The sequence below is a fragment of the Chaetura pelagica genome, unplaced genomic scaffold, assembly GCF_000747805.2.
Source record: "Chaetura pelagica isolate M959 unplaced genomic scaffold, ChaPel_1.0 scaffold69, whole genome shotgun sequence".
NCBI lineage: Eukaryota > Metazoa > Chordata > Aves > Apodiformes > Apodidae > Chaetura > Chaetura pelagica.
The window spans coordinates 9870865-9883580 of record NW_009970724.1 but is presented as its reverse complement, the minus strand read 5'-3'; the positions used below and the strand labels follow the sequence as shown (position 1 = coordinate 9883580).

The 12716-nt window shown below is 38.4% G+C and overlaps 1 protein-coding gene across 1 annotated transcript in view; it reads left to right on the top strand.

Annotated features, from left to right (window-relative positions):
• Positions 1–12579, top strand: part of DPYD (dihydropyrimidine dehydrogenase) — a 308687-nt gene extending 296108 nt beyond the window's left edge. Inside the window, exons 21-23 of the mRNA XM_010006772.1 lie at positions 1424–1567; positions 9861–10001; positions 12395–12579. Coding sequence (XP_010005074.1) covers positions 1424–1567; positions 9861–10001; positions 12395–12565 — 456 coding nt within the window. The 3' untranslated portion in view covers positions 12566–12579. The remainder of the gene's footprint in view (positions 1–1423; positions 1568–9860; positions 10002–12394) is intronic.
• The last annotated feature ends 137 nt before the right edge of the window (positions 12580–12716 follow it).

Below are 12716 nucleotides of genomic sequence, written 5' to 3'. Positions count from 1 at the left end.
TCCCAGGGCACAGCTTCAGTCCCAGGCTGCAGGAGGGCACCTCCTCTGGAGAGCACCATGGAGCTGCACATCTTGTTCTGACTTGAAGTTAAAAATGTATTGAGGCCACAAACCAAGTCTTGGAAGCAGGGAAGCATTTCAAGGAGCTAACCTCTGGCTGTATGTTCAGAAACATAGCAGCTAAGAAAGCTTTCATTTGTCATAACAAGAAGCCTGAGGTCCCAAGGTTAGGTATCATGACTGACAGAGCTCATTGAGGAATTTTTCTCCTAAGGATTAGTAGAAGAGAAAGATAACCTCTTCTGGATTTACTTCATTTAAAAAAATAATAATTTCTAAATTTTTAAATAATACTGGTTTTAAAATTCACATTGAAATTCCCTCTTAAAAAATTGATAACAACAGCAGTCCCGTCTCTTGTTCAATATGCTCTTTGAGGTTGTATTATTAGCGGGAATTAATGGTAGCAACTGCTGAGACTGTGTATCCCCTGTTACTACCTGCTAGTTTCTGCAGTACTGAAGCAGCTTTAGTTAGGTGGATAAAATATTTTTGCAGAATAAGAAACTGTTTTCAGGGGAGGCAGGGCATGGTCCTTTGCATCAACTAAAAATCCCATGTTTTCTACCATTTTCCACTCACCTAGATCTGTGTTGTGGCACACTACAGTGGGTAGGGAAGCAAAGGGAATGCTTCTCTCAGGACCCTGGGTGCTTTATGAAATCTGAATCAGCACTCTCATTTTCTTGGGTGAGACTTAATTTGTGCAATTCAGTGAAATCTTCTTCTAGAGTTTGCTTAATCGGGTTCAAGAATTAACTGTTGCAGAAAAATCTGCAAGTGGGACATGAAGGTAAATTAGAAGACTAGAATGTGTTTTAGTTCATTTGGTGATTGTTAGCCTTTCTTTGTCAGGTCAAAACAGCATTTTGTTATCCAAATGCAAAATACATGTTTGTAAGCTTGTAAAAAATATATTGATATGTTCAGATATCCATAGATATAATCTTAAACAGTGGTGGAACCCTTCTAAGTAAACCAATAGTTTTATGATACCTTTCCACTTACTAGAGGAATAAAGTTACACATTTGAATTATTTAACATGATACATTTTTATATATAAGCAAGTATGCAATGGGGAAATAGAAGACTGTTGGATGCTGACCTGCAACTCAGCTATTTTTCTGCTGTGGTATATTAATATTTTAATATTCGGTGTATATTTTCAAGACAGATTCTGAAGTTCATATTTTTATTCACTTCTCACTCTGCTACAGTCTCACTGATTTCAATTTCAGCTTCCTGAGTAAGAAGCAAGTAGCACTCAGCAAGGACTTAGGATCTCACCCTTGGGATCCGACTCAACCTTTTTCGCCACACCTGCTCATTAAATTTAATCATGTTTCCTGTTTTTTGTTTCAGAAACTACCCAGTTTTGGGCCTTACCTGGAACAACGCAAAAAGTTAATAGCTGAGCACAAGATTAAACTGAAGGAACAGAGCATGGCTGCTGTGCTTCCTGAGAAAAGGCATTTCATTCCGAAAAAGCCCATTCCAGCAATCAAGGTAACAAAAATACATTCTTATGCATAACAAAGGATCAACCATCAGGCAGTTGACATGCACAGTCATTTCTAGCAGTTTGAGTTGGTTATTACTGCTTTTAAGCTTGTTAGAGGACATCAAAGACAACTATTTATGCAGACTTTCTAGCTTTTAACCAAAATCTATTGGAAATTATTTGTTATGTACATGTATAGGTATTTCCCTAATGTGATTTTTCAAAATGAAGATATTCAGGCAATGGAATAGTAATTATAGAACAAGGCATTGGTAATGCATTGAAGAACATAGTAGAATTGTTAACAATTTATGACTATTTGAATTCTATAGTATGAGTTGTTTTGTATGGTACCTTTTGATTACTTGCCATGTGTTAAATATTCCCATTGCTCATGTAGGATCAATGGAAAAGGTTGTTGCTCAGTACATATGAAAGTTGTGTCACAGGTTTTCAGACTGAACTTTTAAATCTGAAGAATGTTTGTCCAAGTAGCTGATCCACTGTCTACAACGAGTAAATGTCAAGATGAACATAAAACCTGTGACCCCACCTACTGCATAATCCATACATTGAAGCTTTTCCCTTCCCTTTAGGTAATGAAGAAATGTCACTAAAACGAAACATCAGAAGCTAATTATTCTAGGTGTTTCCTTTTGATCTTCCTTAAACTTCATGGCTGAAAAGGAAAAAGAAGCAGGAAAAAAAATAAATTATTTTTTTTAATTAGGCTTCTCATGTAGGCCTTTTTATAAAGCAGTGAGAAAACTGTATCTGTTGAGGTTGTTGACTGTCTTCCTCATATATGTGAGAATATCAGATATCTACAGACAGATAACTTTCACTGTATAATCAGACCTGTAATAATAAGGCCAAACATAAAATCCAATATGAGCAGTGGCCCAACATAATTCCCAAGGGAATTTTGCATCTTGTCAACACATGCAGTATTCCAAGATAACTGGTATAGCTGCAAAACCAGCTGAGGAGAAATTTTGAATAATTTTCCTGTTTAACATTCTGCTTCTTCTGTAGACCTCTCTGTGTTTTGGGCTGCTTACTTTGGCTTATGTCATGCTATAGAAAATCACTCCCCTCCTCTTGTGCTGAGGTTCCCTTCTTTATGTATACAAAAAGCTCCAAAGAATAGCAATCTACTCTTTTTCTTTTATTTTTTTTTTCCTATCATGATGAGCATTTTCAAAGGCTACTTGACCTCAGAGGTTTTATGGTTCTGTTTTATTTGCAGGGAGAGTATTGATGTAAGGAAAAAGAGATAGAAGAAGCAGCAGCCAATAACTGAATTTTAAATGAGATACCTTGCTTCTGAGAACAGCAGAAAACCAAAAAACTGATACCATCCAAAGCAAATAAAGTGAATGAAGGAAAAAGTTTAGCAAGAGGGAAAAACAGACAAAAAGACTTGAAAAAAAACCCCAACAAACATAAATAAAAAGTTAAGGTCAATAATTTATCAAGCCTAACTCCAAGTACAAAAGCAAAATAAATCAACTAAGTAGTAAGAGATAGGCCTACTGCAAGGAAGAGGAAAATAAATTCCCCAAAGCAAAACCTTTTGTTTATAAAGACAGTGAATACTTCTGTGTGATGTCTGTGAGGAGCTTCTTAGCCAGAGAAATCAGCTTAGCTTTTTCCTCACACCTTCCTTTAAATGAGACTGAAAAATACTGGAGCAATTAGAAGGAGGTAGGAACCACCAAAGCTGATTCTTTACAGTCTGTCAGTCTGACCATCTTTCTGAAGGGAATGTTTTAACCAGGATGAGAAAAACAGCAATGAGAGATGCCCATTAAGAAATAGGAAAATACCTGGATTTTGCTCGAAGTACAGAATTTACCACTACAAATAAAGGTTTAAATAAAGTTTATAGTTAGCAGATCCATCTATTGTTACATTGTGGAGAAAATCTGCCAAGAAGATTCAGAATATTCATTAAGGAAGCTCAGTGAATCTTAATGAAAAACGATGACTTACCACCCTTCCCTGATCAGGAACCCTCCATGGAGAGATGCAGAGATCTGTGACTTGAGTTATTTATTTTTTAATGTCCGAGAAGTATTCATTTGTAGAATTCCAAATCCCAGACCATCTCAAATCAGTTGGTTTTTTGGCTGACCCTCTAGATAGAGGAGATAATTCTATTAATTCAAACTAGGATGTCAAGGGGTGGCAATGGTCAACTCTGGTAGCAATTCCCAGCCTAACTCTAGTTCTCTGGAGCAGTGAAGAGGTGTGGCCAAAAGCTGATTGACCTGTGGTAGCTGTCCTTGAAAGAGCTATGACCCTTGCTTTGGCTGGTTTTATTTTTGGAGGGTTGCTGCAAATCTCCTGATGCCTGCCCAGAACTCCCTCATCTGTCTCATTGGCTGCTGGGTTGGTGATATGTAAATTCCAACATTTGTTTAAATTCCACATGCTGCCAAAATGCCTCTTTTTATAGATTTAAAAACCCTCTGTGGCTATCCAAAATCTAATTTAATTTTTGGATGGCTTTTCCCATGGCTTTTCTCTTTATTTTCTCTATTTTTCAGTATTAATTGAAGCTACATACTTTGATATTCATTAGTGTTTCTTTTCTCACTTGTCTGTAGTATCAGAATTTCTGCTGTATGTGAATGTGTGTCCTGGATCTTTTCTTTTCAGTTGCTTTTTTGCACAGCTCCCACACATATATTTGCCTACCTCAGGTTGCATCCGATTACTTTAATTCCTTTACATATACATTCCTGTGGGTTTTTTCCTAATAATTTATCTCTTTGTCCTTCAGGGCCTATACCACAATATTCGGTCACCATTTGTCTGCTTATTTTATTTCTTCCTTTTTTACCCCACAAGTCTTGCTGTAGAGATTACCCCATTTGGTAGTTCAAATACTCTGGCATAGCTCTATCTGTCAGTTTCACTAGGGCATGACACGTTTTCCACCTGTTGGAAAAATATTCACAGAGATCCTCAAGCTTAAATTCCTTGTGTTTAAACTATTTTTCACCCTGGTGTGAAGACACATTTACATAGTCTTTGCCATATACATATATGCAAGTCTTCTAATCCTGATGCTGTAAGCACCCAGCCAGAAGCCAGCACCCTGGGAGGCAACAAGCCACATTTAGCCCAGTGCTGTGTTTAATCTATTAAATCCACTAGAAAGGTGAGGTATATTGATCACAGCATAATGGTGTAACATTTGGATCCTTCCTGGCATGTATCTGGGTCATTCAACATGAGTAGTTTAACTTGTGTTTGCCTGGAAAAGAACATATTGTAATCTTTGTCATAAATGTGGAGCTGTTGCATCGTCTCCCATCATGTATGGGAGTGCTCTCCTAGTGAGGGCACTTCTGCACAGTCTTTTTTACTTTCACAATCTATTGAATCCTGAGAACTGCCCAAACACTCCATAAGTAATAACAGACCAACCGGATCAAGCAAACGAGTTTGCTATATAGATGGTTTATTAGTTTTATATATTACTTGGTGGTGAAACAACTTCAGTATTTGTATTATGATCAATGATTCCTTGAATACATGAAAACTGAGGCTTAGGACTGGCCTCAGGACATGACAGGCAGGCCTCTACTTCAGGTAACCTAAAGATTACCCTGTTTTCCTTACCTGCTGTTGCTGACAGCTTCAAGTGCACTAAGTTTCTAGTCTGTTAACATTTCTCCTGAACATGGTGTGACATGTGAAGTGTTTTATGGTGATTTAAGAAGTGCAATAAGAGGACAAGCTTGTGTGTTCCTTTGAACTTACTATATGAGATGCAGTATATGCTCTGTGCATGGGTTTCTAATTACCTAATGACAGACCTAAGCACAATGTCTGCATTAAGATGGACTCAGCAGATCTACAAGGAGCCATACCTCAAACATTAATTGTATTTACAAATACGGGTTTGCTAATTAAAACCTGATAATCATAAAATGTTTGATATATTAACATTAAAAATGAACCTATAGTAATAAAAATAGTATTACAAGAACAATATCCTACCAAACAAAACTGTTTGTTGTGTATACGCAAACCTGCGTCTGCCTTGCTTAGTGACAAAATGAATTGGGTTTTTTTTTCTGTACTCATTAGAAACAGAAAGGTAATATATTCCATAGCAACTGAATTCCCTGCCAGTTCCAGCTACAGGACTAAATTCCTCTTCCAGTTCATTCAGTACAGTTTTGTTTAGAAGAGGGGGACAGCACAGCAGTCATCAAAAGGAGCACTCTAGCTCCCTGAGATTGCAGAGGTGTAACTTAGGACAAAATTTACCTTCAAGGTTGTTTTTTTTTATATTATTGCTGATGGTAATGCATAAGCCAAAAAGAACACAGCTTGACTTTCAGAACCTGGCTTCTGTTTGCAGGTCTGGCAGTTGGCAAAAAAAACCCCTATTATACTGTAAACAGTGCAAATTTGAACTGGAGGCCATTGAGATACAGCAAGTGTGGAATCCCATAGTGCTATTTTAGACAGTTGCTTTTTGGAGTGAAACTGCACTTTAAACAGTGAAAGCTGAATATTTCTTGCTGTGCTGTTTATTTTGTTCCAAATGTTTATGATTTGATGGAAAGAAGCTCTGAGATAGCTTGAGATGCTGTAAAAGAGTGCACCTGCAAAACATCTTTTAAGTACCATTGCTTTTTTATTCAGTACAGCCTTGAAACTTTGAAAATTAATAAAGATACAGCTTTTGCTTGAGAGAAAGAAGTGATTAAAAAACAGAAGATCCAGGAATGTAGATGAGCAGTAAATCAATGACACAGTCTTTTGAAATCACTTTCAGGTCTCTAAAATGCCATCATCCTCCCTCTTTGGGATTCTAAGTCCCCAAAAGCATATTTTGTGAGCTGTGAGAAGTGAGACTTGGTTTCAAATTCAGAAACCACCATGCCACATGCATTGTTTTTGTTATTCCCTCTGTAAGTCTGTTGCTGGGAAAACCTATTTTTTTCATGTTCTTCTAAGCAACCATTTCCTGAGCTATCTAATGTTATCCTAAACCTTGGATTGTTCTTCCTCCTGTCCCCCAGCTGCTTCTCTGTAAGGCCATTAACCAACTCACTCCTTTCCCATTTAACAAGCCTTTTCTAATTTCCAGCTTTAAATTTATTCATGGCTGGCTTATAATCGTGTTCTTCTGCCAACATTATCATTTAACTTAGCCTTTTTCCCTCCCTAATGTATATATAAAGAGACATCATATTCCTGCTCTGCCTTCATCTTCCCAGGCTAAACATCTTTTTAGGCTGTTTTGGTCTTCTCTCATAAGCAAGATCCATCCCGTGTTCATCTGAGTAGCCCATCTCTGCAACCTGCTTAAGCTTTGTGGGTTTTGTTAACATCCAAACAATACTGAAAGAATACAGATATGAATCCAGAACCTCCCTCAGAAAAGTGTTAATTACCTATGCTGTTTAAGCCACTGCTTTTGTTAGATTAAAATCCTTTCAGTATCAAGAATCTTCTCAAGTTGAGACTTCTACAACATGAGCAGACAGTGGAAAGCTACTTCATTGTATGTTGTATATTATTTACATAATTTCTTCAAATTCTTCAGTACACAGACTGGTACTTGCAGATGACATGCACATTTGTGGCATACAGTGGAATGTTTGGAGGCTCTGTAAGCAACAGAGAGGCTTCTACACCCTTAGATTGCTGGGGGCAGTGGATGAAGCAAAGATCCTGAAACCTGTAGTGGATATGGTACAGACAAGATGAGATAAGACTAGAAACAACCTGGAGCTGAAGTTTACAGCTACAATTTTTCAACTAATACAGAAGACTGCAGAAACCTGAGAAGTGTAGCACCCTGAAAAGTGCTGAGCAATTCCCAGGAAATCCATGAACTTTTCTGAGTAAGGCATAGAAATAAAAATACAGGGGTGTGAGCAGTTCCTAGGATATCACATTTGATTGAGTTAGTTACGGTAGCTCCTCACCGGAGGCACCGTAAAGGGCTGTGTGTTCTAGTCCTTCGCAATACCAAAGTAAAAAGTATCAGCTGAAACATTTTCATAGTAGTTAATTGACCTTTTACAGTGGTTTCAGCAAACAGATTTTACTTCAAATTTGCAGTGAATTTGGACCATGCTTGCACAGCATTACTGATGAGTGCTAACTTATTAAGCTGTGATTACTTGCTCACTTACAGTCATCTGTCCACACTCATCATGCTGCCTTTACCAATGTGCCATAGCTGTTTTATGCTGGAAGAGCATTAATGTCCTCTACATGTTGCTGAGAAGAACTGCAAGGCTTTTAGCATCAAAGGAATGCAACCAAAATATTTCACATGTTAGCAACATAGGGGATTGGCAGAGAGAAAAGAATTGATTTTTTTTGGAACAAGAAAACAGTACATTTCCCTGCACTTTTTCCTGCGCTTAGGATATGGTTGAATTTCCTACCTCAACAGTCATTAAGAGCAACTTCATAGATGCTACCATTGCATCAACCAAACAAAGATACTTGTCTAATTGCATAAAGATACTATTGTAATTTAAGTGCTGAAGGCCAGGTAGTCCTCAAAGTTAAAACTTCACTGAGGTGGGACACAAGTCACTAATTCAGGAAGTAGAGCCATTGTTGCAAGCTCTCAGCAGACTCAAGAAGACAAGTCTGGATGCATTTTTTTATTTCATTCATGTAGCAAAGCTTTCCTTTAGAGCTGACATTGATAAAGCCGTATTACCCTATTGCTCTGATGGCATTGGAATAATTCATTTGTTTGAAAGTCAGGCTGCCCAAAATAAGATATGCAGAGAAAATTTAAGTTACTGTAATCCAGTTACTGCAATGAGAATTGAACAAAATATATAGAGGATTATATGCAATTACAAATTGTACAGGTTAAATACAGCATACTACTACACACCTTAAATGGTTGCTAATAATTTCAGAATAAGTTTTGACTGATAAGAATAAGGTAAGTACTACTTCTTAAAAAAATATTAAGAAACAGAATAGAAAAAAAAAAATTGTCATGTTTTTTGGCAATGCAAGACCAAACGTTAATGCTTTGAAGCTTAAAATTCTGGGCAGACTTACCTGTTCCTTGTATTTGGCCTGATCTTGAGCATTTTCAATTGAATTGAATCAAATTCTATAACCAAAATCATGACAACTTCTTCATTCATTACAGTAGAATGAAGCCAGTTCTGCTCTCCTATCACTCAATGTGATTTCTTTAATACTTAACAGCAAAAATAAAATGTATTGGTGCATCCCATAATCTTAATTTACTGAGCCTGACTTTATCTTCGCAATGTAGAAACTTGCACATAAAATTGAGCTTGTTTTGCAACATGGGAACTGTTATAGAAGAGTGCTTAGTAAACTCACAGAATATCCAGGCAACCAATACAGTGTCACACAGTGAATCTTTTAAAATGCAGTCATGTTTATCACCTGTGCTACACTTCCACAAGTTGAACTAATTTAACTGAGGGATAGCTGTAGCCCAAAGGACCTGCAACTTGTCCCATCTCTACCATTGACTCAGTGAAGCTGAACTGCCACTGAACTGTGCAGTTGCCCTTGATGTAAAATGAAAATGGTTTGCATCAGGTAGCTTCTCAACAACTTCTTTTAGAGGGCATGTATTCCCCTTCTGATATGTACCCATACGCTGTCCTGTCATACACCCCTACTTTTGCAGCACATGTGTAAGGCTGATGCCACAAATTTCTCCCTAAGAAGTTAACAGAATTGAATCAAGACTTGCAAGATTAGACCCACAGCTTCTGTACAATATTTGCAATAAATTGATGATCATGTCATTTGCATGTCTTACTAAAGACAGAAAAGCAGTCATTGTTCTCTCTGTCAGTTTATTTGATCGTGCCCTTTATTTTCTTGCTGTGAGTTCTTAAAACTGTGCTAATGAGAAACCACCAAGGATGATCTAATTGTTTGTAGCATGTCACTCATGGGTTATGTTCCATTTAGTTCCTTGAAGTTTCACACAATAATAGCAAAAGCAATATCAGATTAAAAATCAAGTACTTAATGTGTAACCTATTTGTAGAACATGTTTGTATACAAATATATACTTCCAGTGCTGCCTACATTCAAAATGTGCCTGTATGGTGCATTCTTTGTATTTTACAGGAGCTGTGAAAGTCAGAAACTTGGAAATTTATAAGAAAAATCCTAAACATCATCACAACACATGGCCCAATCTTTCATTGTAAAGTAGAGTGTTCCTGCACAACAACAGAAACCACTTAGGTATCTTCTAAATGAGTAGCTAACTTTTTTTTTTTTTTTCCTCTCTAGGATGTAATTGGAAAAGCACTGCAGTACATTGGAGCATATGGTGAGCTCTGCAACACAGAGCAAGTTGTGGCTCTGATTGACGAGGAAATGTGTATCAACTGTGGCAAATGTTACATGACCTGTAATGATTCTGGCTACCAGGTAAGAGCACAGCTGTAATTAGCAGAAAGGCACAACGAGTTATCTTTTTGCTGCTGAGAAGGAATCCACCTTCTGTTAATGAGCAGGTGGTAAAAACAGATGTGTAAAACACATCCAGGCTATGCCACACAAGGCTGGCTTGAGCTGTTTGCATGGCCATGAGAACACAGCCCAGCATGGCTTCTTCTGGGGGGCTCTGCAGAGTGTACCGCAGCACTCTGGCTTGCTCTAGGTAACTCTCACAGTCCTTCGCCAACTGCAAGTGGGAAGTGGGACTCTTTTTGAGAGGAAGAAAATGAAGAATACCCAAGTCAGACAGCTGTAAATGTAGTTCTGTGATGGTTTTCAAGTAGACAAGGGAGAAAGAGAGGAATGTATCCTTTCCCACCAAGGGGACACAGGAAGACAAAAGCTGTTCTTATTGCCAAATGCTTTTTAAGAAACCTAGTCCTTGTTCCATCAGCATAACTGAACTTGAACTAATTCAGGTTTCAGGCAAGTGGGGTTTTGTTTTGATCTTGGTTGAGCTACAAATCCTTTCTCCAGGATAGCTGCCAAGGTTTAGAGCAGCAGGCTGAAGTTGCAGAAATCACTGTGTCCAGAAAATAGCACGGTTTTGATCTGCGCCTCCTGTTTTCAGCAAAGTATTTGTCTGATTTATGCTCAGTACAGTAACATAAGTTGCAGGAAATGTATCAGCATTTCCATATGCCATTCCTTGCTATGTTCATTGGAGCTGATAGACTGGTCTGCAGTAAAAAGGGCAGAGCACAAGGACTCGTGTTCTTATAGAAAACTAAATTAATTTAACTACATACAGTCAAAGCACAGAGTCTCTCCATTTAAAATCAACTCCTGCAATGAAAACAAGTGTGTCAGGGCAGAGGTAGACATGTTCTTTCCACTGATATCATAGAATAACAGAATGGTTTGGGAGGGATCTTAAAGATCATCTAGTTCCAATCCTCCCTTGCCCTTGAAGAGCAAAAGACTGTTCATATTTAGTAAAAATTTCTTCTCTGTAACTGGAAAAAAAAAATCAGCACCAAAGGAAACTGAAAAGAAATTAATTGCAAAGAATTGCAAAGAAATGCTTAATTGCAAAGAAATCACAGACCGTCCTTAAAAGTTGCACCTGCTTTACACTTTGTTTCAAAAACATCCACTTGGCTCTACAGAGCTATGACCTTCCATGATTCCAACAGAAAAGCTTTCCTTAATTTAAAGTTAGCATTGTAGTCCTGACTTCCTGTCCCTCTTTGATGAGGAAGTCTTCTCCCTCCCTTTCAAGATGTCCATTGTTAGGGTGAGAGGAAGGAGTCTTTAAGTACTGACAAGCCAAGCTTTGTGCTCAAGCTAAACTAAAAGTTGTAGATTTAGGGCAGCTAGTACCTACTTCATGCCCCTACTGGTTGCTACAGCAACTTCTGTGCTCTTCTAGTAATGAAACCGCAAATGCTGAAAATCTGCCTTTGGAGCCAACCTGCAGCACTGCCTGGTACCTCCTGTCTCCTCTGGGCTCCCCCAGTCACTGATGGTGGTCAGGAAGATTTGCTAAGGGACCACTTGTTTGCAGAGAAGGGAGAGTTCAGCTTTCAGGCCTGTTTTTCCTTCCTAAAATTCGTCAGTGTTTTTTTATTTTACTTTTTACTTTTCTAGGCTTGCTTCTTAGATACTGAAGCTTTTGCAGTTGTGTGATGCTTTTGTTTTTTGCTTTTAATTGTCATTTCCATTATACCATGAGCTTATTTCATTTAGATTGCAATTGTTAGTTCACATTCAAATACACTTATCACACTAATTGGTAATGAGGATTCACTGCATGGAAACGTGAGAACTAAAGCAAGCTGTGCCTGCCTAAAACTCAGATATCCCTTTCAAAGATTTGCAAAGGAAAAATAATCATACCAGGCACACCATGCTGTGTTTTTCTCTACTATTTATTAAATTAGACTCTGTATGCTGTGCTGAAAATAAAAGCCAAAACCATGCATCGTGGCCAGTGTTGTGCTGGAGACGCACAGGCACGGTCTGGTGTCTCCTCTGCACCAATAACCCTGCCTAATTGCTGTCTTATGAAGTATTTCCTTCACACAAAGGAGAAATATCCTTCTTGAAGTTTACAAATCATGGGCCAAGCTCCTCCTTTTGTAACCAGCCCTCGTGACCTGCTAGCTTTCACTGAGGTATAATTTGGCCCGTATTTCTAATTTTGAAGTGTCGTGAGCGGAGGTTGTTTTGTTCCCTGCCAGTTGAACAGTTGCTATAGCTGCAGTGCAGAATCACACCAAGATGTCTCCAAGTGCTGTAGCATAGGAAATGCAGACACTAAAATGGGAGCAATGTTGACCTTTTCTGTGAGTGACTTCAATAATGTTTATTCCTGTTCTCAGGCTATCCAGTTTGATCCCCAAACCCACCTGCCCACGGTCACTGACAGCTGCACAGGCTGCACCCTGTGTCTCAGCGTCTGCCCCGTTATCGACTGCATCCGCATGGTTTCCAGGACAACACCCTACCAGCCCAGGCGCGGGCTGCCCTTAGCCGGGAGCCCCGTCTGCTGAGCCACCAGCCTGGCAGCAGGCGTCAGCTTTACGCTGCTTTGATGCAATTGATTTGCTTTCTAATTAGTCCTTGAAAACCTACTCTTATTAAAAAAAAAAAAAAAAAAAAAAAAAATAATATTAATAGCCTTTATGATGAACCCTTGGTTTT